The 26801-nt window shown below is 51.4% G+C and overlaps 11 protein-coding genes across 11 annotated transcripts; 3 read left to right on the forward strand and 8 right to left on the reverse strand.

The window, feature by feature from the left end:
• Positions 1 to 1100: 1100 nt before the first annotated feature.
• Positions 1101 to 1790, forward strand: BJY04DRAFT_22463 (uncharacterized protein). Its single transcript, XM_073718025.1, has 3 exons — positions 1101 to 1284; positions 1377 to 1503; positions 1580 to 1790. Exons 1-3 carry the CDS (start codon positions 1150 to 1152, stop codon positions 1636 to 1638), a joined length of 321 nt encoding a protein of 106 aa, XP_073573457.1. The 5' UTR covers positions 1101 to 1149; the 3' UTR covers positions 1639 to 1790.
• Positions 1516 to 4797, reverse strand: BJY04DRAFT_22460 (putative C2H2 finger domain protein). Its single transcript, XM_073718020.1, has 5 exons — positions 4672 to 4797; positions 3812 to 4530; positions 3488 to 3751; positions 2769 to 3440; positions 1516 to 2720 (listed from the first exon to the last, which is right to left on the reverse strand). Exons 1-5 carry the CDS (start codon positions 4675 to 4677, stop codon positions 2000 to 2002), a joined length of 2382 nt encoding a protein of 793 aa, XP_073573458.1. The 5' UTR covers positions 4678 to 4797; the 3' UTR covers positions 1516 to 1999.
• A 1141-nt stretch (positions 4798 to 5938) lies between these two features.
• On the reverse strand, positions 5939 to 9499 carry BJY04DRAFT_206253 (putative C2H2 finger domain protein; the record flags this gene model as incomplete). The annotated part of the gene is made up of 3 exons (XM_073713691.1): positions 5939 to 7429; positions 7469 to 8305; positions 8339 to 9499. The coding sequence occupies 3 exons, from the start codon at positions 9497 to 9499 to the stop codon at positions 5939 to 5941; spliced, it is 3489 nt and encodes a 1162-aa protein (XP_073573459.1).
• Positions 9500 to 10710: 1211 nt separating this feature from the next.
• On the reverse strand, positions 10711 to 12387 carry BJY04DRAFT_184046 (uncharacterized protein). The gene has a single exon (XM_073710553.1). It carries the CDS (start codon positions 12127 to 12129, stop codon positions 11440 to 11442), a length of 690 nt encoding a protein of 229 aa, XP_073573460.1. The 5' UTR covers positions 12130 to 12387; the 3' UTR covers positions 10711 to 11439.
• BJY04DRAFT_184048 (uncharacterized protein) lies at positions 12388 to 15579 on the reverse strand. Its single transcript, XM_073710554.1, has one exon. It carries the CDS (start codon positions 15075 to 15077, stop codon positions 12627 to 12629), a length of 2451 nt encoding a protein of 816 aa, XP_073573461.1. The 5' UTR covers positions 15078 to 15579; the 3' UTR covers positions 12388 to 12626.
• A 192-nt stretch (positions 15580 to 15771) lies between these two features.
• BJY04DRAFT_184049 (uncharacterized protein) lies at positions 15772 to 16836 on the reverse strand. The gene has a single exon (XM_073710555.1). It carries the CDS (start codon positions 16656 to 16658, stop codon positions 16344 to 16346), a length of 315 nt encoding a protein of 104 aa, XP_073573462.1. The 5' UTR covers positions 16659 to 16836; the 3' UTR covers positions 15772 to 16343.
• Positions 16837 to 17841, forward strand: BJY04DRAFT_184051 (putative NADH-ubiquinone oxidoreductase 178 kDa subunit). Its single transcript, XM_073710556.1, has 3 exons — positions 16837 to 17155; positions 17264 to 17505; positions 17585 to 17841. The coding sequence occupies exons 1-3, from the start codon at positions 17039 to 17041 to the stop codon at positions 17739 to 17741; spliced, it is 516 nt and encodes a 171-aa protein (XP_073573463.1). The 5' UTR covers positions 16837 to 17038; the 3' UTR covers positions 17742 to 17841.
• Positions 17842 to 17941: 100 nt separating this feature from the next.
• BJY04DRAFT_216001 (protein-histidine N-methyltransferase) lies at positions 17942 to 19232 on the reverse strand (the record flags this gene model as incomplete). Its single annotated transcript, XM_073715613.1, has 3 exons — positions 17942 to 18628; positions 18710 to 19021; positions 19080 to 19232. 3 exons carry the CDS (start codon positions 19230 to 19232, stop codon positions 17942 to 17944), a joined length of 1152 nt encoding a protein of 383 aa, XP_073573464.1.
• Positions 19233 to 19648: 416 nt separating this feature from the next.
• Positions 19649 to 21895, reverse strand: BJY04DRAFT_184053 (cystathionine gamma-lyase CYS3). Its single transcript, XM_073710557.1, has 4 exons — positions 21050 to 21895; positions 20905 to 20990; positions 20401 to 20845; positions 19649 to 20346 (listed from the first exon to the last, which is right to left on the reverse strand). The coding sequence occupies exons 1-4, from the start codon at positions 21176 to 21178 to the stop codon at positions 19768 to 19770; spliced, it is 1239 nt and encodes a 412-aa protein (XP_073573465.1). The 5' UTR covers positions 21179 to 21895; the 3' UTR covers positions 19649 to 19767.
• Positions 21896 to 21919: 24 nt separating this feature from the next.
• BJY04DRAFT_22515 (DNA-directed RNA polymerase III subunit RPC25) lies at positions 21920 to 23120 on the reverse strand. Its single transcript, XM_073718151.1, has 7 exons — positions 22876 to 23120; positions 22723 to 22821; positions 22567 to 22663; positions 22424 to 22510; positions 22306 to 22369; positions 22085 to 22259; positions 21920 to 22030 (listed from the first exon to the last, which is right to left on the reverse strand). Exons 1-7 carry the CDS (start codon positions 22885 to 22887, stop codon positions 21986 to 21988), a joined length of 579 nt encoding a protein of 192 aa, XP_073573466.1. The 5' UTR covers positions 22888 to 23120; the 3' UTR covers positions 21920 to 21985.
• On the forward strand, positions 23110 to 25528 carry BJY04DRAFT_22524 (CCCH zinc finger protein). Its single transcript, XM_073718176.1, has 2 exons — positions 23110 to 25141; positions 25201 to 25528. Exons 1-2 carry the CDS (start codon positions 23354 to 23356, stop codon positions 25471 to 25473), a joined length of 2061 nt encoding a protein of 686 aa, XP_073573467.1. The 5' UTR covers positions 23110 to 23353; the 3' UTR covers positions 25474 to 25528.
• Positions 25529 to 26801: the final 1273 nt, after the last annotated feature.

The raw sequence follows: 26801 nt of genomic DNA on the forward strand, positions 1-26801 counted from the left end.
GATACTCTATCATAAACATCGACGATAAGCAGGTTTGCCTGTCATGTGCCGAGCCCGATAAAGGACTATTTCGCAGCGAGTCTGATTGCGACGAGTATACAGAACAATGCGCAGGCGGCAACCTTGAACAAAAGAGCGACGTCGAAACGGGTATCCAGTCACAACACTGACAAACTCGAACAGCGGGCGAAAACGAAGGTATTCAATGAGAGAAAGAACGCGTCGTAGGTAGCTATTGACTCTAAACTTGGTTGAAGCTCAAGCAAAGTCAGCGCAACGGTCCCCAAAACTCAGCGAGAGGGAGCCAAAACAAGTCTTGGGAATCAGAGATCGAGAATCACCAAGCGAACTCACAGTAGTAATCAACAACAACAACAACAACAAACACCAGTCATTCCTTAATCCTCGGTCACAGATGACAGTGAGAAAATCGAGAAAGGATGATGGGCAGGTCCTGCTCTTTGTCCATTCAGTCACGACTCACGAATCTCTCAGCGAGTCCCGTTCTGAGAGTCCAGTCTCAGGCGCGGCTACCGAGCCACAAGCTCCCGCCACAATTAAGCCACGACTAGGCACCCATCGGGACTAGCGCAGGCCCCCAAGCGCGACTGCTGCCTGACCCGTCAGGCAAAACCCCCACCTCATCGCCTCGACCAGCGAAAAGGCCCGAATTCTCGCAGAAAACAAATCACTCCCGCAACGACCGGTAAAAGCAGATCCAAACCACCCCACGAAACAACACCGCCCACCATCCATAGTAGCCATAAAACATCGTAAAACGCGCTCAATCATCCATTTCAGAATATCTGGGGGACTTTTACCCCGATTTGCCGCCCGTTTCGCTCGTCCCAGGGAGTCCGAAAAAAGGACATATCGAGGAGAAGAGGAATGGAGAACAGCAAACAGCTCTGACTAGTTTGTTCAGCAAGAAGCTTATCGGCCTTAGACTTCTCCCCCCGCTTGGTTTGCTCTCGCCAAACCCCGTTTCTTGATTTGGCCCTGAGCCGCGCTGCTTGATACTGTCATGTGATCTGCTGAGTCAGGATTCCGTTGGACATCTGCTCTCTGCTTGAGTTTGTAGTTATATATATCGAGACAATCAAGCATTTCCTCTATAATAACCTAGAAAAATTGAAACAATCAGCCAACATGCCTCCCCGTCTCCCCCTCCCCCTCAACATGCTCACCCGCCGAACCCTCACAACCACAACCCGCCGCTCCAACACCGGCATGCCACCACACCCACCCCCACAACAGCCGCAGCCAAGTGCCTATAAAGAAGGTGTATGTGTACCAATTCCATCCCTCCCTAACCACCTCCCTACTCTTCATTACACTATCTCTATGAGAAAGCAAATGCTTACAGCAATGTCCAGATGGGCCGGTACAAAGCCTTCGCGTCGCCCTTCGCAAAGGTCTTCCTGGGCGCGGTCTTCACGTACCAGGTTATCTACTGGACGTGGGTGAAGCTTGAGATGGAGGAGGTTAAGGTTGGACGGAATGGTATGTTGCGTCTCTGTTTTTTATTTTTGTTTTTCTTGTGTATGTGCCCGAGGTGAGCTAATGGGGGGCTATGTAGAGCAAGTTGCGGCGTTGGAGAAGGAGGCGAGGGAATTGACGGCCAAGAAGGAGAAGTAGGTGCGTGGGATCTTAGTAGTTGACTTGGAATGGATGGAGTCTTTAAGCTTGGGGTGGGATTGTAGATTAGATGTTTTCTTATGTCTGTATGATATGTGTGTGGCTACCTAGTGTTTATAAAATATACCCTGCGAGGAAAGAGAGAGAGGAATGAACCTTGATTCTAATCAACAATGTAAATGGCGTGGATGAATTGCCTAATGCCAATGCTAAATGCTAAGTGATTTTTAAGTGGGGTATAAATATATGTTTTGGCATCCTCGCTCTCTACATCATAAAGAATATATGTATATATATAAAACAATCACTGTCAGCTTTCCCGACAAACCCAGAGAATTACGAAGTACTCGCAGCTTCCCCTCTATAGTCGCCGTCTCGGTCCCATCCGTAATATCGAATCCGAGGATATTCCATGATGTTTCCGTTTCCGTATATTCATTTGTTCCGGCTGAGGTATCGCCGACTCCTCCAGTGCGAACGACAATGGTGGTTCAAAGGACATGGCCCGATCTTCCGCCCGATCTTCTTGCGGGCTTTGTTCAGAGTAGTTACTGCACATAGACACCGCATCACTGCTGTCGTCCATGCCAGGCTGGTCTCTGCGGTCGTGCGCTCTCATATCTTGGGCATTCCGCACAAGCCCTTGCGTAAGGTGACCGAGCGGAAATAACCAGTCGTCGATGCGCTCGCCCTTCTTATAGTGCTCAATATCAATGTGGTTGAAGCGCTCATTCCACGCAATGAGTCCTTCGCCTCGGAGGTGGATGATCTCTCGACAGAATCCGCACCAGAATTGAGGCTCGCCGCCCCAGCCGATTCGATTTTTGCTGAGTGATGTCCGTATTTCATCGTCGTTGACTTGGTGGTGCTCCTCTAGGTGCTGGGCATAGGTATCCTGGCTGGTGAAGATGCGCGCACACAATGAACTGTCATGTGTGGAGGCAGGTAGTGTACACTGCCAACTGTGGACGCCGAAATGTTGCGATAGCTCGTGTCGCTTCCAGTCCTCCTTGCTACCGGATGTCTTATCGCATCCAGGAAATGTGCAGCCCCACGGCTTCTCGTGTCGCATCTGGTGCTTCCTATATATCTGTTAGATTGTTGCGCAGTCAACGCCTGATACGACTTACTTCATCTCACACCGCAGACGCGTTTGTTTCGGGCAGAACTCACATTGTATCCAACCTGCTTTGTCGGAGGTAGTAGGGTTGTTTTTCTGGGTTATGCTGTTCACTGGAGCTGGACTTCCGGATAGAAGGCCCGATGCTGTGCTGAGGATCCTCTGCAGAATTTCTCGGTTACGATCTGAGAGCTCGCCTTCGTGCTCGGCGAGATCTTCTTCTATTAAATGGCCTCGTCGACGTTGGTGGTTGTTAATCATTTTTGTCATGGCGTTGATGACGCTCACTGCTGCCTCGGAAATCATATCGTCCATTCTATCATGCTTTTGACCGACGAGTCCGGATGAATTCCCCGTATGCTGATGTAGGGCTGGCTCTAGGTCGAGTACCGGAAGGGCCGAGAGCTCCATCGATTGGGGTGGAATGTGGTCTATATCACGCAAGTCGTGCTGCTCATCGAGCCTCTGGCCCGGATCTGGGGTCAACAGGTCTGGATCGGAGGCCTGATAAGCGGCATGAATAGCGGCAAGGGGATCTTTAAAATCCTGTTCGGCATCCTGAATCATGAACTCCGGCTCGGAGAGCTGCTGACTCTGCGACGGCGTCGCCCCTTCCGACGAGGTGTCGGCAAATGTAGAAGTAACGTCCTGCGGTTTTACTGTTCTATACCATTCGTGGGACCTAAAGAATGTCAGAACTCGATTCGCCATCATAGCTTTGCAGCATACCTTCTTAATAACTCGTCGAGATCCTCGTTATTGTGCATACGCGCAAGATGTTGACGGAAGTTATCAAGACGAGGCCACCTTTTACTGCTTCGCGGGCAGTTACGCCCAAAGCACATGTATAGCACCTTTGGCCCTCGCTCTGGCTCCTTCTTATGGACGCATTTCTTATGTCGAGCGAGGTCATTGATAGTACCGAAGCCTTCCTTGCGCGTGCAGTTCGGCTCGTCACACTTGAACATCTTCTTATGCCTGGCTTCGTGTTTCCTGTAGAAGTTAGGTCAATGCTGCTATGGAGCGATCTACAAGATACTGCTGTAGACATACCTCTTGTCAGACGGACACTTTCCCGTCCATGGACAACCCGGATATTCACATCGGATCACATCATGACCGAGCTGCGACGGCGACATAGACCGTTCCACAACGTCCGTAACCTCGCTGTGATGTATTGAGCTTGTGTCCAACAGCAGCTTCTCGTCTTGCTCATACTCCTGTCCAGCAAGGTACGGACTGCAAGCCAAGTCTACGGCATACGAGGTAGCGATAGACCTTGACGCCCAACTACGACTGCTATATCCCGAGTCCGACGAGTGCAACCCGGTATACTGACTTCCTGTCTCGGAGGGATCGCTGTGACCCGTGGAACAGCGACGGTCCATGCCGCTTACTTGGTGGATCCTCCCAATGGGCCGCGTCGCGAGAGCGCCGAGCGCATAGGGTGGAGGTACGCCGGTTACTTGGAGCGGAGTCCATGAGTCTTGATTGTTTAGAAACCGTGTAGAGGAGTAGTTGGAGCAGTCGTGAGGCTGCGGGGTTGGCGAGTTGGAATGCTTGGCAGATGGAAGCCATTGATTGAAGTAGGAAGCTTGACTGTGAGGAATAACTCCCTGGTCGGTCCCGAATTGAAGACCTAGAAAAGATGCTGGATCGCCCGGTGTAAGGTCGGAGGGCGGGGGGCCGTGGGGTGAGAGCTCAGCTTGCGAGGGCGTCGAGCTGATACCCTGGAGGACATCGCCGCTGTTGTCCCAGGCATAGATTGGGCCCTAAGAACGATGTGTAAGTCGAAGCACAAGATTTACCATTTCTTGATTCGATGAATAAATTTATTGTCTGCTTTAGTTCATGCGACCCGGGAAAAAGATGAGGCAATTCCGGGGAAGATGAGGAACTCGACGGGTACCTACACTCATCACGGCAGCAGTGCGACCGCCAGGTCAAACAAATATCCAGTCTGGAACAGGGATCCCGTGCACTGGCCTATGCTATCGGCAGGGAGCAAGCGATGAATCCAGCAGGGCCGAGATTGCAGGCAGGAAATCGGTGCGAGTCCGGCGGAGGGGAGTCATATAGGACGGATCCAACAGTTTGGGTGATGAAATTGAGCAGCCAAACGAACAGCGGTGGTGACAGGCGATCGGCCCTCGAAATTTTCACACGAGTGGCTTTGGCTTTGGCTTAGCCTGAATAATAGTCGTCGTATGTAATATGTGCGCAGAAAAAGAAAGGATAAGAGTTAGAGTCAAGTGTAGGAGCGTAAGCCGGCAGAGTGGAAAAAGCAAAGAAAGACGGAGGAAGAAGGAAGAAAAAGCATTGGCTAGGTGGTTACTCGTAGGTACGGAGTAGTTATCAGCAAGAGGGATGCGAGAGAGGAGACTTCTCATTTCACATTCTTGGAACCCCACGCGATAACGTGTCGATGACAGGAGGAATGCATTAGTCCTGTATAGAAGGAGAAGTCGGACGAGAACAGGCCGAGAGCAGCAGATTAGTCGACTTGCTTCAAGGTGACTGCACGCAAAGTGAGGCTTTCGCGGGTATGAAAAATTCCTCATTCGTCTTTCTGTGGCAGTGCCTGGAGGGAGTTTATAGTACTTACTCCGGCCTATGCTAACTAGCTAAGTACATAGCTCGACAGTGACAGTTCCTAGGCGTCGATCTCTCTCTTAGTGGCATATTACAGGTCTCGGAAAAGTAAACATGCCCTTTTCCTGATATGTGCTCCTGCTGGGGAGGAGGAACTTAGTAGACAGGGCGCTCTGGTCTCTAGGTTCAACATCCAAAATGCAGATCGTTATTCGTGAAAACGTACTCCCCTATCCTACAATCCCTCGGATTTCTTCGTATCCCAATCATCCAGAAAAGGGGTCCATACAGTAGCGTTGTGCATGTCATCTCGGCCGAATAATGGGCTCTCTCAAGGGGTATATAAAGACGCTGATCACCTCGCACAACAATGGCCATATCCAGAGAAAAATACCAACACCAAGCGTGTGGTTGACAACATGCAATAAAACAAGACGATTAACGAGACGCCAATCTCCCCCTAAAAAAAAGCAAACCCGTATCAAATCTAATTTCATCCCACGATCTGTCGAGTCCGCCGCTAAGGTATCACAAATAAGATGAGCTGGGAAAACTTTTATCCCAGTCGGTCGAGACTCGAGTCTCGATTCATTGGCCTTGGCCTTGGTAGCCCCCTGCATTGTAATGCATACCAGACGCCATTGGTCCGTGGTAGGTATAGTGATTCTCCGCTCCGCTGGACACGTACATTGCGTTGTGTGGATCGTACTGCATCTCCGTGGGGGACATGGAGAAATTGTTATATTCTGCTGGCAAAACCCTGAGGTCTTGATTGGAAGCCCTCGGTCGCGGCCCGGCGTTAAACGGCGGAGGGTAAGTGACCGAGTTTTGGTGCATGGCCATCAACCGCGCCTGCTCATTAGCCAGCTCATTTGGCCCAGAAACCCCTCCATTATGTGTCGCGTACTGCGAGACGCCGTCAAAATTGCTCAACTGGCTGGGACCTGGACCATCCATAGGCATTGACGTGACAGGGAGATACGACGTGCTGGCACTGTACGGGATCGCAAGCGAGAGAGGAGCGACTGCATGGTTGTTAGGGTACTGTGCGTGCGTGAAGTTGATCGATGGTCCAGGCCCGTCAGCCACTCCATTTAAGTTTGGAGCGAAATCGCTGGTACCCTGAGTGATCAACAGCTGACCGGAAGAAGTATCCGCATTCAACTCCGAGCCGCCTCCGTTGTTATGGGGGAATTCTCTTTCGTCCACAAGACCCAAAATAGGGATCGCCATCTGCTCCATATGCTTAGCCAAGTGGACAGTGAGCTTCTTCCAGTTGGTGCAGACATTGCCACAGAATCGGCAAGGCTCTTCCCTTGGGCTCTTCGTGGTATCATGCCGACAGCCTTCCACAAGGTCCCAGAGCTGCTTGACCTCTTGCTCGCGGTTGATCTCCTCCTGCATTTCAGGCGTGATGGGATCGTTAGGCCCCCGCCCTGACGACCTTCTAGTCTTCGACTTTTTGACCTTGGGCTCAGGCAACTTGTGTTCTCGCACGAGATGCTGCACGAAATTGTCTTTCCGGTAGCACTTGTGGCGACAGTCAGCGAAATTGCATTCCCACCACTCGAGTTGTCGGTGCCGTTCGCTCTCATGTCGAACCCAGTCAGCCTTTCGTTTAAAGGACTTGGGGTCAGTGCATTCGGGGAATGTGCAAGTGAATGGTTGCACATCTTCATAAATGTGCTTGGTCCAGTCCGAGGGTTTTTGGAATTTCTTCACATGGAAGCAAACCATGCATTCGAATTCGGCAGGTAGTAGTGTCACCTGCGAAGGTGGCTGAGGCACACCGGGTGGGAACTGGGCCAAGGCAATGGTCGTTTCGCCATCAGGGCCTTCTTCCGCCTCACCACGTCCAGGGATTTGAAACTGAGTGAACGAATCCGCATCCTGAGCAGATGGACGCGGTGGCAGAAGCTTCGGTTCGCCTCCCAGTGACAAGCAGAATTTACCAGCCTTGCATTTTCCGTGGCCGACATCTCGCGCGTGCGTTTGTTTGACCTCGATCAACCGCTTGTATCGACGAACCTGCTCATGCGCAAAGCGTTCAACCAAAGCGGGCGAAAGGCGTGGATTGAGCTGGAGGATTTGTGTTCTAAATCCTTCTAGTGTCGGTACGGGCAGATTTGGTGGGATTGGAAAGTCCATGACGAGGCCATCTCTATCGTTGTCTTCGTCATCCTCTTCCTCGACAGGATCTTGCTCTGGTATGGTCTGTTGTGCAGTTTCATTCTCCCCAGGCTCGGATGTGTAGTTGATGTTAGGGACAGGTGGCCCACCGTGACTCGTCATGAGCTCAAATAGACCCGGCGCTCTAGGCACCTCACTCCTACTTCTTCCTCGAGCCTTGAAGGCATCCCACGGCTTTGTGCTTGAGCCTGGTGATACAACTTTCAAGGAATCTTGAACGCCGATTGCAGCCACTTGTCGCGTCGTGGCCATGACTGCACCACCAATGCTATAGCTGGGGGATTTAGGCGAAAGGCCGAGACTCAATTTTCGGCGAGGAAAGCTGTCTTTTCTTCCAGAAGTGGACTTCATTTCCGCTCCGGGGACCTCACTGCCCTCAGGAATAGCGTGAGCGGTAGAAAGATCGGACCTCTGACGTTGGCGCTTCAAAATATTGTTCTGCTTTCCGGGAAGGTACTTCAACAGGCTGCTTCGTCGCCCATGTCCCTTCTCCTTCGGATTCAAACTCATCCTTTGGAAGGATCTGATACTGTTGGCGTCGAGGTCGCGAGTCCCTCGAGTCGCGGTACGGCTCAAAGCGTCATATTCCCGAACACGATCGGTGTAAATTTGAATCGCCTGTTGCGAGCTGATCGGCTGGATCTGTGTTGTTCGAGGTGCCGAGTCGCGTTCAGTGTCCTGCCATGGGGCCGCCCCCAGGAACTGGTGAGGAAGCGGTTCGTCTGTTTCCGCGATTTGTGGCTCGGGATGGATGATCTCGGAGGCCTGTTTGATCCAATGTTCCTCATTCACACTAACAGGTGCCGATGAGTCTGATCCGTCGTCACTGAAGTCGCTAGTTTCTTGGAGTACCAGGCCTGGGCCCGGTATCTTGGTTTCATGAGTGTGGACCTTGAAACTGAAATAATCTTGCTGATGGAGTGAAGGATCGCCAGTACTCTTCGCCCTGCGCCTATTGCCTTGGTGATCGGTGCGGCCTCTTTGAGAAGACAAGTACTCATCACCGGCATCGCTGTGAGCATCGCTTACAGCCGAAGACCAAATATAGATATCGGCGTTCTTCTCCGCCAGCTTGCGCTGTGACTCCATTTCATTTGGGCTCGGGATATATGCATCCTCTCGCACATCCGGCGCCAACCCCCCAGCCACACCACTCCGAAGCCATGTCCCGTCGGCTGACCTCGAGACGGACGGGCGATCTGCTTCAATAGTAACATCCTCTTCCGACGCATTGGAAATGCCCCCGGGGGAAAGATGCACGGATGATTGACTCGGACGGCGGTGGTGCGTGAAACTGTCTCTCACAGGCGAATCGCCCCGAGAATAGCTCTCCACCTTGACAATCGGGCTTGGTACTGTGATCGAGTCGGGCACGGGTTGGGGGCCGAGCGACTCGTTCAGCGGTGCAGTAATCAAGCGAGGTATGGGCGGATGGTGAGACCGAGCAAGTCTGTGGCTCCCAAGACTGGTTGTGTCCGAAGATGGACTTGGGTTGTTTGTTCGATTCGGTGTGAGGAGCTGAGAGGGGTTCATAGTGGCCGGGGGAGATACCGGATTGGAGCCAAACCGGTTCGGCGCGGGAGTGTGGACATTTTGAGCAGGCGTAGTAGTGGTCGGCCACATACTATTCGTGAAGAAGTCCGCGGGTGAGTTGTGACCGCTTATATCACTTGTCCACTCCTCACTAGGGCTCAGGAACTCCGAATAAGACGTGCCGTAACCCTCATTATTGCTCGGTGTTGAGATATTGTTGGCAGTGTGTTCAAGCGGGGAGGCGGAGCCATTCCAGGCGCTCCCCCGGTCGTCAACCGGCGTCAACCTGATGCCGGAGGTCTGGAAATCTGCTTCTTCAGGATCAATAGCGGTGGATAGGTAGAGATTGGAGAGTTCGGGGTCGAAATTTCTGTTCCTGTCGGTCGCAGAATCGGTCTGGACAAACTGAGGTGAAACTGCCGACATCTTCTGTATGGTGTAGGATAAAGGTGGAGTAAACGAGGGCGTACGGGAGTGGTTGTAGCTTTATTCTTCGGCGGCTGTCGCGTGGGTTGAGAAGTGGTGTCACTGGTACCCGGTAGGTAGAGTAAAGGGTGACATGTCTAACACAAAGTAACTTTGATCAAAGTTGGAGACATTCGAAGTGAATGGGGCAACAGGGCAAGATATGGAGATATAAGAGGGAGATGCGCGAAAGTTGCCCGATGTCCGACGGAGGTCTAGGTCATGTAGGCGTGATTTGGTAGATATTCAAAAGCAGAACAAATGAACTTTTCTGATCCAATGAAGGACAATATGACGTAGTAGAATGCAGAAGAGTACGAATAAGCAAGGCAGGACAAGAGAGAGATTGAAAGACAGCCCAAGGTGGGAAGGGCTAGTTACTGTAAGTCAGACAAGGCGGAAAGAGTGAAGATGGAGGCTGAGTTGAAGAGCAAGAGACAAGGGGGGTGTGGAGAGCGGTGATGATGACAGGTGGGCAGAGGTTAGTTAGTTAGATGGAAGAGGAGGAGGAGGAGGAGGAGGCTCTAAGGGAGACAAGAGGAACTCTGAGGGAGAGACAGGTCACAGAAGAAACAGGGCTGAAAGCAAGAAGAGCGAGCGAATGTCGACAGGACGACGAGGGAGGGGGAGAAAGTGGGGGACAGGGAAAAAGAAACGAGAGCACAGCGCGCGCAAAGCTGCCTTGTCCCCGAAGACGACACACACCTCAGGTCGGCGCTAAACCAGAGGCTGAGAATTATCAACAGAACTGTGGCTCAGTAGTAGCTGAGGAGACTCGAGACTCGAGCGTTTCCCTTCCTACCTTCTTCCCCTGTGCCCTTGGACCTGATCCAAGGATTGATTGATATCGATCCTATCCTTTGCTGTGCTCCGTACCGGACCTCTATCCCCACTGTCTCCACAGCTTGCAAAACGGAGAATTAATCCTGTTGTCTCAGTTTATACAAGCAGCTCTTCTCTACCATAATCTCAATCAAATCCAACAATTCCTTTTGCTCTCGATTTTTCCGGATCCATGTAACCCTCCCAGCTGCAGGTCTCTCAACCTGCATGCCAAATCCGCCTAGCCACAGCAAAGCCACAATCCAACAAGCCACATCATACAACACTCTAGGTATGGTCTAGACATGATGCAAGGCAGACTCGACGCTACGTATCTGATCACCATTAGGTAGTCGATCACTCTCGATGAGATCAGGGTGACAGCTGCTTATCGTGTCTCACACTAGCCAGACCGCAATACCAAGAGACAATGACATGATGAGTGGCACGGCTCTAGTTTCTTGGATATCCTCTCTTCTAAGCACCCAATCCAAACATCCCTGACGCTCACTCCGTTGAGGCCCTGGAAAACAGTCTAGGCAACAGTCAGGCACCAGGCACGGGGCGCTGGGCGTGGAGTTTCATCGAGGTTGCGGAGCAGTCGTAGGTACTGAAGCTTACTTAGCGTTAGTGCCACGGTACTTTCGTTGAGAGAAACACCAAGTCACGTTGAATATCAAGTAAATACAAAAATGCTATATATTTCAAAAGCGTTCCAAACAATTACTCCACAAACAAATGCCCCGTAATCTGATGCCCATGATGCCATAATCGCTAAACTGCTAAGCAAATCAAAGAAGATAGGATAGAATAGACATAAGACATTCTGAGAAGAAGAAAAGGCAAACCCATAATAAAAACACAATGCAGATAAATATACCAGTCTTAAAGAAACATGTTAGAAACAAAGGAAATATCAAAAGAGTGGATAATCTTCGTCAAGCCATGAACACCTCATATACATACCCGAGACATAGATGAAAAGGAATGATTAAAGAGTGTGAAGTAAGAAAGTGATAAAAGCCAAAATCGAAAGATCTAATGCTGCTACAACTGACCTGACAAGCCATAAAGCAAGACTAAGCAGTCCCAAAATTGGCTCCCGTCGCAACATCAATGAACGGTTCCTGAGGGACGTACGGAATATCGTTATGAAGCGGCGACGGAGGCTCAGAATAGTTCGACGAGCGAGAGGGTCTTCTCGATGAATCTTCTCCCAATGCATCAGTCGACTTCTTTGCCAACTCCTGTATCCGAGCCAGGATGATAGGCGAGTCGGAATACAGCACCGCACCACGAGAATAAGTGCAAGGACTTGCCTTCTGCTCATCACCCACGAAATCTTCGTGCGCTGCCTCGCGAATAATCCTTGGGAATGGTTGTAAGATAACGTGACGAGTGGAATCCGGCCTGGGAGAGCCGCTTCGGCCATGCTCCTGTGGGTAGCCGTACTCTTCCCAATCCTCGGTGGGGATAGTGCCGTTTTCGAGGGAGGGAAGCGAGGCGAGGATAAGTTCGCGCTCGACGCGTGCATGTCTCCATGTCTCGGCGGCGAGTTTCACAATTTTACGAATACCGGTGAGGAGGGAGTCCATGCGTCGTGGATCGGCAAAGTGCTTGAGGTGGTTGCTGATTTCATCAACAATCACGGCCGCTACCACATTGATGGATTCCTTAGCGTCCGAGGTAGTATATGCTGCTTTGAGGGTCTGCTGTCTCCAGAAAGCTTCACGACGTACGGACTTGCGGCGGATATCCATTGAGAGCATCTGGAAGAGGATGTCGGCTTTGTCGTATCTGCGGCCGAGGGTGAAGAGGAAGGGGTGGAAGATACGGTAGGTCAGAGTCTTAGAGACGACGTGCTGTACATACGCTGAGCGGAGTTCGCGAGACGCTGGGGTGTTGTCAAGGAATGAAGGGAGCTCAGGCGGGAGCTTGGAGAGGACCTCTTTTGGAGGGTCAATTGGAAGGTACGAGAAGTGGTCCTTAGAAAGGGCCACTATAAGACGTTGGAGTTGTTCGAAGCAGTCCAGACTAGATTCGCATTCTTATCAGAAAAGGGTACATTTATAACGTTATCGACATGTCATGGTCTTCGTAAACATTCTATATCGGAAAACATGAACAAAGGAAACAATCATAGAGAGCGGATTCTGGTCGTAGAGAAAAGAAAATATAAACAGAAGGAAAATTGTCGTAGATGATTAATTAGAAAATGCAAGGAATGAATGAGACTGAGACCCAAATGAATCTCAATTAAGGCAACTTACAAGAATGTATCGCCTTTTGTGTTCTTGAGGTCAGTGGCTTCTCCGAGACTGTGGAGCGTCTTCCTCAATCTGTCGCAGTCTTTGTCCAAGCTGTCAATGGTAACGCGCATGCTGTCCACCGAGTGCTCGAGCTGTTTCTCCTTGTGGAGGACATCCTCCTCTAGTCGCTTGTTCTCCCTTTCGCTGTTGGCAAGCTCTTCAGACTTCTCGGACAGTTGAGTTTCCAAGCCAGTCTTTTCCTCGTTCCATGCCTGCTCCATCTCCGTCACTTGCTGCTGGTGGTTGTTCTTGAGGGTTTCAATCTCTTCAGCATGGGCCTGTCGAGTGTCTTCCAGCTCCTTGTTCTTCTGCTCGAGCTCATCCTGGGTCGTCGCGAGCTCGGTGAGCTTGGAGTCAAACTCAGCTTGCAGAGCGTTGTGAGACTCTTGCATCTGCTGCTTCTGCTGTTCGTACTCTGTCTTCATCGCTTCTTGCTGTTCCTGTAGTTCGGCCTCACGGGCTGCTAGGGCCTCCGCTGCCGCTTTCTCATCTTCGGCCTTGATTTCCTCAAACAGCTCGGTCAGCTCCTGTTTCTGCGTAGTGAGGGCTTCTTCTCTCTCCACATCCTTCTCGGTGCGTTGCTTCTCGAGTGCCTGGCTGTGAGCTACACGCTCCTCCTCGAAGTTCTCGTTGAGCTTCTTGATCTGTTCTTCGAGTTCGGCCTTTCCTTCCTCCAACTTGCCGATCGCGACCTCGGAGTCAGCAAGCTTCTCCTCCATGTCCTTTCGCTGCTCCTCCTTGTTGCCAAGCTCCATACGAAGTTCATTAATCATGTTCTTGAGCTTGGTGGCTTCTTCGGCACTTTCGTTCGCGGTCTTTCGCAGCTGGTTCTGTAGCGCCTCAATGAAGAACTCCTTGTGCATCAGTGCTTGTTTATGCTGGCTCTCCATCTGCTTGAACTCTGCCTCGCGAGATTGAAGCTTGGTCTTCGTGTGCTTGTAGGTTCCGAGCAAGCGGTTGATATCAGGAATAGCTTCTTGAATTCGATCGAGCAGCTCTCGTGCGTCTTCTTGGTCCGTGGGTGCAAGGGGTCCTCTGCCAGGGTGTTCGTGATCATGGCCATTGCCATGGCCGTGGCCATAGCCTGGGTCCCTCATGCTGCCGGGGTACGAATTCGCGCCATTAGGAACCATGGGCCCTCGGGACATGGGGTGTGGGTGCGAAGTTGGCTGGTAGTAGCCATAGTGAGGAGGGAAATATCCCCCAGAGCTCATAACAGGAGACTGATAAGCGGTAGCGTAGCTATGGGAGACGGATGGCGGAACAGATGGGGGCATTGGCGGCATCGAAGTGGTGTGCGGGGACATCACCGGGGAGGTATAATTGTGCGCAAGCGGGCTGCTGACCTTTGGCAGCGGGGAAGATGGTTTGCGCACGGGAGATGGCTGATGCCTGCGCGGCGATGACACTGACTTCTGTCGCGGAGAGTAGGCTTGATCCGTAGGGTATGTTGGCTGGTACAGGGGAGAAGCATTCGGAGGTGTGGGAGGAGCATCCCTTGGAGCTGAGAAGACGGCATCCTTCACAGGAGAAATGTGTTGAGTCCTGGGTGATGCAGGTGGTGGTGTCGGAGCCGCAGGCGGAGGAATGACGGGGAAAGCGTGTGGGCCATCGATAGTATCAGCGACACTGACTGTAGCGGGCGAAATTGCGCGCTGCATAGGCGAAGCAGACTTGAACGATGGTGAGGCAGTCCCAGGTGCTGGAGATTGAGGCTTTGAAGCAGGAGGCGTGACCTCTTGGGCCGGCTCCACCAAAGGTTCAGCACCCATCGTGGTTTCGGGTACAGCAGTCGGCTCGAGATCAACCACTTGTTCAGATACTTTCACTGTCTCCGGTTCTTGCACAGGCTCAGGTTCCGGCTCGGGATCAGACACTGGAATGGGTTCAACAAGGGGCTCAGGTGCAGCGGGAATGGGAGTAGGAGCTCGCTCAGGTTCAGCAGTTGGAGTGGAAACGCGCTCGGGCTCAACAATTGGAGTGGGAATGCGTTCAGGTTCGACAACTGAAGCTGTTTCTTGAGCTGGCTCCGAGATAGGCTCAACCGCAGCAGTCTGGGCGAATGGGTTCGTAAAAGGGTTGGTAAAGGGGTTGGTGAACGAGCGAGAGGCCTCGGTATCACTCTCCGGTAAAGCAACCTCTTCTGCAGGAGTAGATTCCTTGTTCAGGTCGCTCTCTTCCCAAGTTGGCCAAGACCCAGTAGGTTCAGTCGTAGTGTCTTGCTCAAAATTGAAAGCAGGTGATTGCGGTGCAGTAACTGGTGTGCGTTCGGATGTTTCCGCAGAGTTGCTCTCTTGAACTGGGGCTTCGTTGTGCTCGAATTTCGCTTCGGCAGTATCAAGTTGCTCCCATGCGCCTAGATCCTCTTGGGTTGGCTCATTCAAATCCTGTACTTGGGCATCGTTCATACCGAATTGTTGACTTGTCGGAGTGCCGGGTTTGTTTATTTGGGTGAAGCCATCGTCGTCGATAGGTGACTTGAACGAATTCGTAAAATCTAAGGCCGTTTGAACTCGCTCGATCGGCTGTGCTTGTTCGGGCTCGTGATCAGGCTCCTGCTCAGGCTCTGGCGCGGAGTCAAGTACCGCCAGCGATTCTGGTACAGGTTCTGGCGCAAATTGCGGTTGAGCTTTGGGTGTTATATCAGATGCAGATTCGGGAGCGGCTTCTGGCGCAGCTTCTGGAGTGACCTCTTGAATAGGTTCCGGTGCAGATTCCAAGATAGTTTCTGGGGTAGCTTCAAGGGCAATTTCTGGTGTTGTCTCTGGAGCAGGCTGCAGCTCGGCCTCTGGCGTAGGGGTAGCACTCAGGTCAACCACTTCCTCAGGAAGAGGTGTCGCTGTTGCTACTTGTTGCTCGTCGGACTCCTGAGAGATCTCAGGTTGAGGAGTTGGAGTCTCTGAATTCTCCTGACCTTTGCCCTTCTTATTCTTTTTGTTGCCGCTATCGGCCTTCTTGCCCTTCTTGCCTGACTTTGCCATGGCGAAGAATGCCCGAGTTCACTCAGATAGCAGAAGACGTGTTTCCAATAAGCTGGTTACCGGGAACTGTCAGTTGATATTCAAGTGGACCAATGTTGCTTCAAGAAGTACCAGTGCAGAGTGGAAGTCAGAAGATATATTTCCAAATTGATATACGTACAGAACGCAGGCTAAAGGCGGTCCATGTAGGAGCAGGAACAACGAGGTAGAAAAAAAAGGAGGCAGGTAAAAAAAAAGACTTGACGCGGAGCACGGAAGCTGCGCGTATGCGCAAATGATCAGGGTCCACGAAGACAAAATGCCGGGTGGCAGCAGGTGGGTATGCAGACTCGAGAGAGCTCTTGCAAGTCCGAGCGGATATGTTTCTCAAATAATTGATTTCAGGAAAGTGGACTCAAGCAGAAAAAGGACAAAAGGGAAGAAAAGGTCAACTCATGGCCCAACTCAAGCGACGCCTTGACGAGAACACCGCACGCGACAAGCGACTCGGGCTCGCCTTGGGAGGGCTAAACAGGTATTCAGAGCGGACCGGACCGTTGGAGTGAACTGTTCAATACCAGATGAGTCAAAACCAGGCAGGAAAGGCAAGAGCATGGCTTTGGGTCTGAAACGTTGAAGCCAATGTGGACCGAGGGCTTGTATGCACAACGCAGCAAACGCCCAATGATCGTGCATGGTTCGAGAAATTGGGCATCAATGACTGGGTGTTCGAGGGGCAGAAGGAATATCCTGGGAAAAAGAAAAGAAAATCCATGAGGCCGAAGTATTCCTCAAACAACGAACGAGTGGCTGGTCTGTGGAGTCAGTAAACGCTAAGGATGTATGAGCGGTGACCAGTTGTTCCTCTTGCCCATTGACGACGAAGCGTGCATAAATCGGCCGCAAATGAGCCCAATGGACACGAAGCTCAGAAAGAGCAGTGGAGAGCAAAACCATAGTGAGGCACTCGGTTGGGTTGGCCATGCATGAAAACCAGAAAGAGTCTGGCGCCCATGGCAGCGCCATCATTAAGGAGCGCCAGCAAAGCAGCGAGCTACCCACATATCGGGGCGGATTCTGGTCATCAGGTTCAGAGCAGTGCTCAAGAACAGCGTAGCATGATCATATTAGCATATGATCACCCACAAAAGTACAATTCGGGCGATGAAAGGGACAGAATGAAGCTGAAGAGCCGAAGTTGTGGAGCAAAGCATGAGGAAGAGAAGTAAGAAGCCCGAGATGCGAGACTCACCAGATGTCTAGCGCCAAGGCCATGTCACCACGTTAGCCAGAAATAGCTATCTCACGTGATACTCGAGATCCGGCTCGGCGCCGCTCTTCGACCTCAACTCCCACTACGGTGACGGCATCAGAATTATTTGGTGCTGCCAATTGTCCTCCTCCACACCATGGTTCTTGCTCGGCGATCGGTTGCTTCCGCGCGGCTTATGCTGCGAAACCAGCAGCCAAGGCGATATGGCTCACACTCTGCTCACCACGCGGAACCCGTGAACGAAAGCTTCGGCGTATGTCCTTACTTGGTCCCCAATTGCAGATGACCGCGCCTCGGGTGGCTTGAGGGCTGGTTGGAGTTGATAAAATAAGGCTAATAATTGATATGTTGTACCATACAGCCCAGTTTCTACATCGCCGCCGGTTCCTTCGTTTCCCTCTTCGCCCTATACAAGTACACATCCAGCAGGGACCCTGAGTCAAAGCATTGGCTCACGAGCCTCGTCGAGAAGTACTCTCAATCTGAGAAGGTCCTCGAGGAGCGCAACGCCCTTCACACCGCCGCCATCGAGCGGGCCGCTCAGGACCGTCTTCTCTTCAATAGTGCCCCTCCCAGCACGCATTACGAACTGAAACACCCAGAGTACGTTTCTACCGGTGCTACTAAGTTATGATGGAATGCAGGACATGCAGGCTAACCGTAGCTTCTCTCACACGTACAGGGCCAGCTTCCAACCCGGCCTCCCCTTCAATGTCATCCCTGGCAACCACGCCGACCTCAGCCATGTTATCGCCCACTACGAGCGCAAGAACCAGGAAAAGGAAACCGCCCGTGTTGCGCGTATGCAGGACGGCAAGGTTGTCTCTATCTACGAATAGATCTGGGTCTGTTTCTAAGGGGTTTTGCGAGATATTGGGGATAAACTTGAGAATTGAGCAGTGTTGTACATATAACCAAAGTTTAAGTTTCCTTCATTCATCGTTTCTTTGTGTTCTACCGTATGCTCTGATCTAGACAGTAAATGTAAACACCAGTCATGCAGGTGTAGTAGTTATCTAGTTTGTGTCGTTACACAGCTCTATGGTCCCAACCCAATCTCCAAAATAACCCTCCCCACCCCCGCAGACTTGACATCTAACCTCTCCTCGACCTTCAACCCCTCGGCAGAAACGCCCCTCAAAACAGCCAAAAACTCATCTATCCCACCTCCAACGCCAAAATAGACTTTCTTCGCCGCAATCAGTGCCCTACTTTCAACAGAAGGCCTCTGAAGCAAGGCCAACAAAGTCTCCGAAAAAGCCACCAGTGAAGCAGGCGAGTAGATTGTTTCACTGGCAAGAATCAACGTCTTGTACCCTGTTAGTGCAGGGGAGGAGAAGACTAATTCGACGAAGGAGGGGGACCAGGCGCCGGAGATGAAGGAGATTGTTATGCCGCGGTTGGTGAGGTCGTTTTGGAAGCGTTCGATTAGGGAGGGTGTCATGTCGAGTTCTTCATCTTCTGACTCCATTAGGTTGCTAGGTTGAGTTTCGGTTTCACTGTCGTGTTGGGCGTTGGTTGATGCGGTGCGGTCTTGTTGAGTGGTGAAGTGGTTCCAGGTTAGGAGCAGGTTTGGCAAGGTGACTAGACGGAGGACGGCGGAGTTGTAGTCTGCGAATGTGAAGTGGGTTCTTTTCTTTGCTGACCCGGAAGTTGGCTCTGTATTTGTCTGGGAGAGCAATTGGGCGAACAATGCTAGTGAGGGAACCGCGGTTCCTGAGCCAAGCTATATCAGGTAGTTAGCAAAAATCCAGATAGACTGTCCATCATAAGAAGCAGTCCGCTAGACAAGACAAGGGATACCAACTTCAATAATATGCCTATCTTCAACCTCCAGTCCCTCGGCCGCAAGCAGCCCAGCCAGGTCAATCGAGCACTCCCACGTCTTGAAGCCGCCTTCGTAGAAGTTAGGCGTGATATCACCCTTCTCTAAGCCGGCAATGAGCTCTCCATTCTGCTCTTCGGCACTATCCTCAACCATAAGCTGTGCACGGATATCAAAGACATCTCTCCGGACAACAGTAAGTGCTTCGTTCCCAGCACTGGTACTTGTCTCTGCATCAGCAGGTAGTTGTATCCCGAGTTTGTTGTATGATATTTGTGATGGGAGTGTGGAGAGCTATAAGGAAGTTAGTTTGGAGGTCCAAGGTGACATTTCACGGATAAAATACACATACCCATTCATCAAGTTCATGCCTTTGGGCCTTGACAAGTTCTGGAACTGTTGAAGATGCTTCAGGTTGCGTAATCTCCTCGTTGACATCGTGGATTTCAAGATCATCAATATCAATGTCGTCCCCCGAGAAGCCGAAGCTGAAAGAAGACGCCATTGGTGTGGAGTCCAATGCACCAGGAAGGCACGTCCACCTGTGAATCCTTATTTAGGAGGAAACAGAGGTATATCAGGCGCTCTGTTGCTGCCCCTCTCTATTCAGCACAACGCACTCAGCTTAATTTGCTGAGAGATGGTCGCCAGACAACTGAGATCAAGTACCTGGAATCAGAAGAAGAGCCCAAGAAATGTTCGGAGTGTCATGTAACTGAAGCTTAAGGACTTTGGTCAGATTTATCAAATTCATCGACGAATTTTCGCGGCATAACTGTTTTTATACAGCTGACTAAGCCTACAGGTCGAGATGAAGATAGGTAGTTGGGCGTAGCAAGCTGAACGGTCACTTCGTTGGAAATGGATTCATACAGTACAGACTTTCATATATGTTTATGTTTGGCTCAAAGATAGCAAGAAACTCAATTTCGCATGCTGCAGCCCTGAAAAGGTGCTCTATCGTTTGTAAATAGTCTATCATAACAGCTCTATCGCTCTAAGACGATTAATATGTAAAATCAATGTCCAAAACTCCCAATTCATGCACTTCCATTCGTCGCCTGGCTAGCAGCCACAGCCTTCTCAAGGGCCTGCAGCGTGTCGACCGTAAGATCCTCAACGTCCTCAATACCGCAGCTCATGCGCACCAAATCATCAAAAACACCGGCAGCTTCGCGCTCCTCCCTGGGGATACCGGCGTGGGTCATGCTCGAGGGAACCTCGCACAGACTCTCAATACCTCCGAGACTTTCGGCGAGGGTGAAGATCTTGGTATACTGGCAGAAGAGGTGGGCGGCCTTTTGCCCTCCGCGGATACGGAAGCTCAGCATGCCACCGCCCATTCCACGGCGGTGTTGCTTGATTGCAATCTTTCGGCTTGGGTGAGAGTCGAGACCAGGGTAGTTCACGGAGATGACGTGAGGAGAGGACTCGAGAGCCTGGGCGATAGCGGTGGCGTTGGTGGTGGCTTCGCGCGCACGTAGGTGCAGGGTCTTGAGACCACGGTGGGCGAGCCAGCAGTCGAATGGTGAGGGGACGGCCCCGATGGCGTTCTGCAGAAATGTGAGGCGCTCCTTTAGTTCCTCTGAGTTAAATGCGGCGACACCCATCAACACATCCTTTCACTCGGTTAGCTATGTGAGACCGAGTAACATGTATGCGAGGAGACTTACGGAATGTCCGTTGATATACTTTGTAACAGAGTGGATAACAATATCAGCACCATGGTCCAGTGGGTTCTGCACGTATGGGCTCATAAATGTGTTATCAACCACGACCAGGACTCCATGTCGATGCGCAATCTCGGCGACTTGTCGAATATCAACCAGAGACAGTGTAGGGTTTGACGGCGTCTCGATCCACACCAACTTGGTCTCAGGGCGAATCAGCCTTTCCACGTCCGACCCCAGTGTCGGCGAGAATGAAACGTCAACGCCATGTGCTGAGGCGACCTTGGTGAAGTATCTATGTGTTCCTCCGTAAACGTCTGAGACGGAAACGACATGCGAACCAGGAGCTAAGGAATGGAGGATAGTCGCCGTTGTGGCGGAACCGGAGGAAAAGGCTAGGGCATATTTCGCGTGCTCAAGGGCAGCAACGGCCTCTTCAAAGTTATCTCTGCATCGAGTTAGTGTATGTCGCAAGAAGATCAGTATAAGGCGTTATATAGAGCTAACCTGTTTGGGTTCGAGCTTCGGGTGTACTCGTACAGCCCTACGGGCTTTCCAACACTTTCCTGGGCGAATGTTGTAGACAAAGAGATCTATTTAGCACAGTTAGCACCTGTGTACTTAAGCGGACCCTTCAAATCTTGGAACTTACGGGCGCAATGACAGCTCCAGTTGTGGGATCGTGGGGGGCACCGGCGTGAACAGCAAGGGTCGCGAACTCGGGCTTCTGCGTAGATTCGCCGTTCTGGCCATGGCCGTTGGAAAGATCCGTCATCGTCATCGTCACGGGACTGATATAAGAAAAAGAAAAAAAATAACGGATCAAACGCTCGAGGGATGCAGGTCTTTAAGCTAGCGGCCTTTGCTTCGAACCAGATGAGAAGACGTCGATAACAAAGGAATGTTCCGTCTTCAAGAACAAGAGGCGATTGCTACTGTTTATATGAAAGGTGCCCTTCGCGACCGCTGATTTGTAATGGCGACAATATTCGTCAGAAATGAAACAGTAAGGTAAGGACATTCCAGGCGAGAAGATTCTCAGCATTTATAATGGAATTGGCCGTGAGTGCGGAAAATTCTTCGACTCCAGGTTTCTTTTACGTTGCATCTTCCCCGAGTCGCCATAGACGCATCTACTGGAGGACCGTGAGGCAATCCTCGATCGGGTCCCACGCACGTTTCCAATAAGGCGATTGAACTGACGGCTCGACTCCACAAAAATGGGCAGAAGTTTATTGCTCTTAGTCTCGTCCCGCTTGTAGCCGAGGATCGTAGAGCTTTGGCTGCAGCATCCTCGAGCACATGTGTTGTAACTTGTTGGTGTTTCTGTCCTGAAAAGAATGTTCTTGGGATGTTCGATGTGCCTTAATGCGAGGCATGTCGTGTTCTGTAAGCCGAAAACGTCATTTCAAGCCTCATAAGCCTGGCCCGCGCTCATACAGTATTGTACTATTTTTGGATTGTCATCTGGTTGTCGGGTCTATACGGGGTGCTTGATCTAGTAATCATTAAATTGTATATCATTCATATCTAGTACGCAGATGGTCATACAGTCATACACAAAACGGCGGTCGTATCAGAATGCTCTCTACCACCAGGATATCGGTCCTAGACCAGCCATCTGCATGGATCCCTGCTTTCCGTTAGAAGGCCGTTGTCTCGGGGTACCAATAGGCATTTGACTTACGATAATTGAATACGGAGGTTTGCGGTCAGTCGCGGGACCGTCTCCGAGGTCTGGAGCGTTGGGGATCTGATCGTGCCATTCTTCCATCTCGACTCGGAAGCGAACAACTTCTCCTACATCAAAGTAGAACGTCCCTTCTTCGTTCTCCCAAATCCAAACCTGGTCTTGGTAATCGCTGCTACTAGTCAGTAACGTCCTGCAGGGGTCAACAACTGACTTACAATCTAGCGCCGTCTAACAGAAGGTCTGGGGGTACGAGAATATCATTGAAGAATTCCACGCCGACTGTGATGATGTGAGTCAGCAGGTAGTTTGGGTAAGATATGAGTTGCGTATTACTTTTGATTCCATGCTCGGTACCACTAGATATCTTTCCAAGCACAATCTCCCCTCTGAAGGGACGGAATACGATGAGCCGGAATTTCACTGTAGTAAAGATTAGTAGGCTAAGGTGGTTTGCGTATGTCAAGGGTGAGACTCACCGTTCACGTTGACAAGCCCATTCCCGTGGCCGATTAGTCCGTCCGACGACTCTAGCAGGTCGTAGAAGCCAATGCAGAGCCCGATCTTTTGAATGACCTTCACGTACGTGGTTAGTCAGAAGCCTCTCTCGAGGACACAGCCATCTGGATACTGACTTTGTTGGCATATTTTTCATTGATGTTGTCCTCGATGGCAACAGAACTATATTTGGAGAAATCCTCTGGAGAGATCTGGATGAGATCTGAAATAGTAGTCTACGCAGGTTGTAAGCCTCTTCCCAGCCAATGACTTTATACATATCAACTCACAAGGATAAACATGGTGTATGTAGGGGTAGAGCAACAGCAGCTCTGAAATCTCTATTGCGGAGCGGTCACGGGGAGAGAAAGAGGTGTTTGTTAGGAGCAATTTCCATGTTCAAATCGATGTTCACATAGAGGTTAGACCTATTTGAGGCTCATTAATCCATGATGATAGCGTAACTAGTAACGCTGGCGAGATGTTGAAGATGCAGGTGAACAATTCCCATGCCCTCAGTTAACCAGCCAATCGCAGTCATAGAATGCGCCGGTTTTTTTTTTCTGGCTGTCAAATGACACGTGACCCCGATGGCCTAGTTCTTCTGGGCTCGGATCGGGAGCGGATGAACTTTCCGCTTCGGGAACGCTCCATGTGGAAACTTGAAGGGGACTTTAAGAGCTGCAGAGCTTTGTCGCGGCCGTCAAGATGCCATGAGGATGGGGGTCTTGTTGTTTGTCTTTGAAGGTCGATTGAGATCTTCCCGCAATGAATCCTCAGGGATTCTCTTTCCCTCCGCCTCCGCCTCCCCCTCCCGTACAACAACACCAGCCGCAACAGCAGTATTCTCATAACGCTGCTTACACGCCTTATGGTCAAAATCAACATGGCCAACGTGGTGGCCGTGGAGGCGGCGGCGGCGGAAACTTCAGGGGTCGTGGAAGGGGTCATGGAAATAGAGGAGGAGGCAGAGGAGGTCATTTTGCGTCTGATGCTAACCGCTCTGCTACCTATTCAACAAACAACGTTGGGTATGGGCCCATGACCCATTCAGCTTTTCCAAATCAACATATGCCAAACCCGCAGACAGGCACTTCAGCGCCGCATTACACGCAGTCATCGGCACAAAACTTTCAGGCCCCGCTAACCGGTACCTCATATGCCTCTGCTTCCCATTACTCCCAACCCACGGCTCATGGTGCACCTTATCAACATCAGCCGAGCTATGCTGCTTCCTACGCGCACCCTGCCACCCAGCAGCAATCCACGTATAATCATGCCATGCCGTCTCATCAGCATGCCCATCCAACCACACAGGCAGCCATGATGGGGCCCCCGATGCGCTGGGGATTCGAGAATGCAGGATATACAGGATCATTCAACGGACCGCAACGCCCTAACCAGCGAGGTCCGCGCCAGGCGAATACATACAATCATCAACAACCGTCAAATAAGCAGACGAACAAACGTGACCACTCGTCAGCATTTGGCAAGCCTCAGTCAGTGGTCCCACGAGTTCCAGCACCGCCCCCGGTTCCGAGTTTTGGCAATCCTCTGCCCTCGAAGCCACCTGTGCCAGCAGATTCTCCCCGGAAATCAAAGAAGAAGAGAAGAAAACATAACCAGTTGGGGCTTACACCGAAGACCGAGGATCACGAGTCAAGCGAGGAAGAAGATGATGCGGACGAAGAGAGTAGGCTGATTGTGGCAGATGGGCCTGGGTCTGCTTTACAGGTCACCTACAAAGGCCGGACAGCCAAGCTACAAACCTCTGCCGAAATTGCGGCTTGGATCGAGGAACGCAAGAAGCGCTTCCCTACTCAGGCGAAGATTGAAGAGCGTAAAAAGGCTATGGATGAAGCAAAGAAGGCAAAGCAAGAAGCGCAGCAGAAGCAAAAGGAAGCACGCAAACAAGCGACGGCACGGAATAAGAAGGAACGAGAACAGCCTCGTCAGAAAGAGCCGCCACGCGAGACTCTCGACCCGGCTGATGCAGCTGCAAAAGCGAAACAGAAGGCCGAAAAACTGCGGCGGAAACTTATGAAGGAGGAGAAAAGAATAGCTCAAGCGGAAGCCGATGCTGCACGCGCTCGCAAAGAAACGCAACCGGGTTCTCTAGAAGCAACTGACACGCCTACAACTGAAAAAGCAGATGATGCCAACCACGCGCTTTTGTCTACTGGGGCCGAAGATGCCTCGCAGGCACAACAGACCTCTGAGAAGCAAGATTATACTCACGGCGGACAGGTAGATAGCGATTCCGTATCGGAAATGTCTGATAGCAGCGATTGGACGTCTTCGAGCGGATCCGACCTGTCATCAGACTCGGATCCAAGTGATGATAATTCAGCGCCGGAGCAGGCGACTTCGCGTCGGGAAGGTCCCGAGAGAGTCCCGCCACCGGCCCGCGATGAGAAGAAAAAAGTATGCCGAAATTTTGCCCGCAGTGGGCGTTGTCCACGAGGGAAGACGTGCAAGTTCTTACATGAGAAATCGGAGCGTGCGGTTAAACCTAAGCCGGCCGAGCCTCAAGGACGGAAGGGGCTCCTTCAAGCAGTGAGCTTCCTTTACTTTTACCGATTCCTTCAGAACGTGACTGACAGCGCGGTTTGCAGCTTCTCGATCGCCAGAAAGAAGACGAAAATAGGAAGCTCATGGAAACTATTGTTTGGTTAGGAGAGAACGGGCTGCTGGATGAACCAGCGGTTGAACAACCTCAAATGGACGCATCATCCGGAACCATTGCGCCAACCATCGCAAGCGGTGCTGGGCCCTTTATTCAAGAGTCGCAGAACCATACGGAGATCGGGCAGCCGCCAGAAAACATGGAGCATGAACAAGCCGCCAGTGGCGCTCAAATTTCTCCGGCTGCGGCTCCATGTCCATGATGGTGTAATTTTAGAGACGCGATCTGCCGCAACACCTGCTAAATCAGGCGTTCGGCTAATCTACGGGGCGTGGATTAATGTTGATATCGGTACCCGGCGCATTATGAGTCCTAAATCCTGAGACCTGGCCCCTGGGCTGCCTCCTGAGTTCCCGCTCGCCCTTGGCGTCTAATAAAGCAGGCGAAATCATAAATATAACTGCCTCTCGTGGTTTCTCGGATTCTGACAGTCTCACTTCCTGGATAGCAAATCTCAGACCAAATATTCAATATATCTCGTACCTGCAGAAGTGTGAGACATTGATCGCCCATCCCCAGCATCCGTGGACCGTTACCATCGGACTCTCCACCGTGAATCACAGGCATCTGATCCTCATTTCTGAATGTGTGATGATTGGCCGCTTATCAGGACTTTCTCCAGAGAGTAAATTTGAGCCAAATTAGCGTATTTCTTAGACCCTGCCAAGTGTTCCTAGAGAGTGTGTTGTTGCCGTGGTATCCTCGTGACCACCGTTATGATACGCGAGATACGGCCGGCTTCTTTCTCCTCGACTCTCTTGCTCCTCTCCAAAGTTCAGCTTCACAGTGCAACCTCATAACTTACACTTCGCTTCCATAATCCACATCGCTTCATTTGCCACAGCTACTATCGTTAGGTTTGACGCTGGAAAAATGCCGACTATTGTGACCAGTGACCAGTGTCCACCCACCTAGCGAGTAATGTCAACCGAGCAAGGCCCTTGGCTACACCCTCTCAGTGGAGCAAAGACCCTCTGGCTAGAACCGCCACCAACCATGGCACCTGAACTCCAGTGACCAAGCCATTGAATTTCATTTATTTTGCAGTGCTCCGCCACTTTGCAAAGGGCCCGTCTTGGGTTGCTCAGGCGAGCGAAAGCAGATTCTCCAAATATGAGCGTCGCGGTATCTTGCAGGCCTTGCAGGCTTGCACAGACCCAAAGCTCCGTGGGAGCGGATGCTGACGGAAGCCGAGCAGTCGAGGACTCGCAGTCGCTTATCTTTAATGGAATTGGACATGTGCAGCTGAGGCTTAAGCCCGAGAGAGACCCATCATAGCGCCGGAGATGGGGCCCTGGATGGCCAGAATTCCATTTCGGTCAGCAGCGTAACCAACGTTATTCCTCCCTTGCACGAGCGTCTAACAGAAAACAGCCTAGCTCGCTGCGAATTCGCGGTACGTTCCTGGTGCTAAGGCTTCTAGTCTGCGCGTGCTAACCCTGAACAAGTCGGAAGCCTCGCCTCCCCCGACAGTTCTTCCCTCGCCCTTCTCCTTTTCCCTTCCCACGCCTTCGCCGCTGCCTTTCCTTT

This window comes from Aspergillus karnatakaensis, assembly GCF_047715665.1.
Source record: "Aspergillus karnatakaensis strain CBS 102800 unplaced genomic scaffold BJY04scaffold_13, whole genome shotgun sequence".
Taxonomy (NCBI): Eukaryota; Fungi; Ascomycota; class Eurotiomycetes; order Eurotiales; family Aspergillaceae; genus Aspergillus; species Aspergillus karnatakaensis.

Coding starts and splice junctions, on each gene's coding strand:
- BJY04DRAFT_22463 (XM_073718025.1), top strand. CDS start 1,150: ATGCCTCCCCGTCTCCCCCTCCCCCTCAACATGCTCACCCGCCGAACC. Junction 1,285..1,376: donor CAAGTGCCTATAAAGAAGGT/GTATGTGTACCA, acceptor AGCAATGTCCAG/ATGGGCCGGTACAAAGCCTT. Junction 1,504..1,579: donor GGTTAAGGTTGGACGGAATG/GTATGTTGCGTC, acceptor GGGGCTATGTAG/AGCAAGTTGCGGCGTTGGAG.
- BJY04DRAFT_22460 (XM_073718020.1), bottom strand. Junction 3,752..3,811: donor AAGTGTCCGTCTGACAAGAG/GTATGTCTACAG, acceptor TAACTTCTACAG/GAAACACGAAGCCAGGCATA. Junction 2,721..2,768: donor CGTCTGCGGTGTGAGATGAA/GTAAGTCGTATC, acceptor ACAGATATATAG/GAAGCACCAGATGCGACACG.
- BJY04DRAFT_184046 (XM_073710553.1), bottom strand. CDS start 12,129: ATGCTCTCAATGGATATCCGCCGCAAGTCCGTACGTCGTGAAGCTTTC.
- BJY04DRAFT_184048 (XM_073710554.1), bottom strand. CDS start 15,077: ATGAACGATGCCCAAGTACAGGATTTGAATGAGCCAACCCAAGAGGAT.
- BJY04DRAFT_184049 (XM_073710555.1), bottom strand. CDS start 16,658: ATGATGGCGCTGCCATGGGCGCCAGACTCTTTCTGGTTTTCATGCATG.
- BJY04DRAFT_184051 (XM_073710556.1), top strand. CDS start 17,039: ATGGTTCTTGCTCGGCGATCGGTTGCTTCCGCGCGGCTTATGCTGCGA. Junction 17,156..17,263: donor CCGTGAACGAAAGCTTCGGC/GTATGTCCTTAC, acceptor TGTACCATACAG/CCCAGTTTCTACATCGCCGC. Junction 17,506..17,584: donor TACGAACTGAAACACCCAGA/GTACGTTTCTAC, acceptor TCACACGTACAG/GGCCAGCTTCCAACCCGGCC.
- BJY04DRAFT_184053 (XM_073710557.1), bottom strand. CDS start 21,178: ATGACGATGACGGATCTTTCCAACGGCCATGGCCAGAACGGCGAATCT. Junction 20,991..21,049: donor CTGGAGCTGTCATTGCGCCC/GTAAGTTCCAAG, acceptor TGTGCTAAATAG/ATCTCTTTGTCTACAACATT. Junction 20,846..20,904: donor CGAAGCTCGAACCCAAACAG/GTTAGCTCTATA, acceptor AACTCGATGCAG/AGATAACTTTGAAGAGGCCG.
- BJY04DRAFT_22515 (XM_073718151.1), bottom strand. Junction 22,664..22,722: donor ATGAAAAATATGCCAACAAA/GTCAGTATCCAG, acceptor ACGTACGTGAAG/GTCATTCAAAAGATCGGGCT. Junction 22,511..22,566: donor TGGGCTTGTCAACGTGAACG/GTGAGTCTCACC, acceptor TCTTTACTACAG/TGAAATTCCGGCTCATCGTA.
- BJY04DRAFT_22524 (XM_073718176.1), top strand. CDS start 23,354: ATGAATCCTCAGGGATTCTCTTTCCCTCCGCCTCCGCCTCCCCCTCCC. Junction 25,142..25,200: donor GGAAGGGGCTCCTTCAAGCA/GTGAGCTTCCTT, acceptor CGCGGTTTGCAG/CTTCTCGATCGCCAGAAAGA.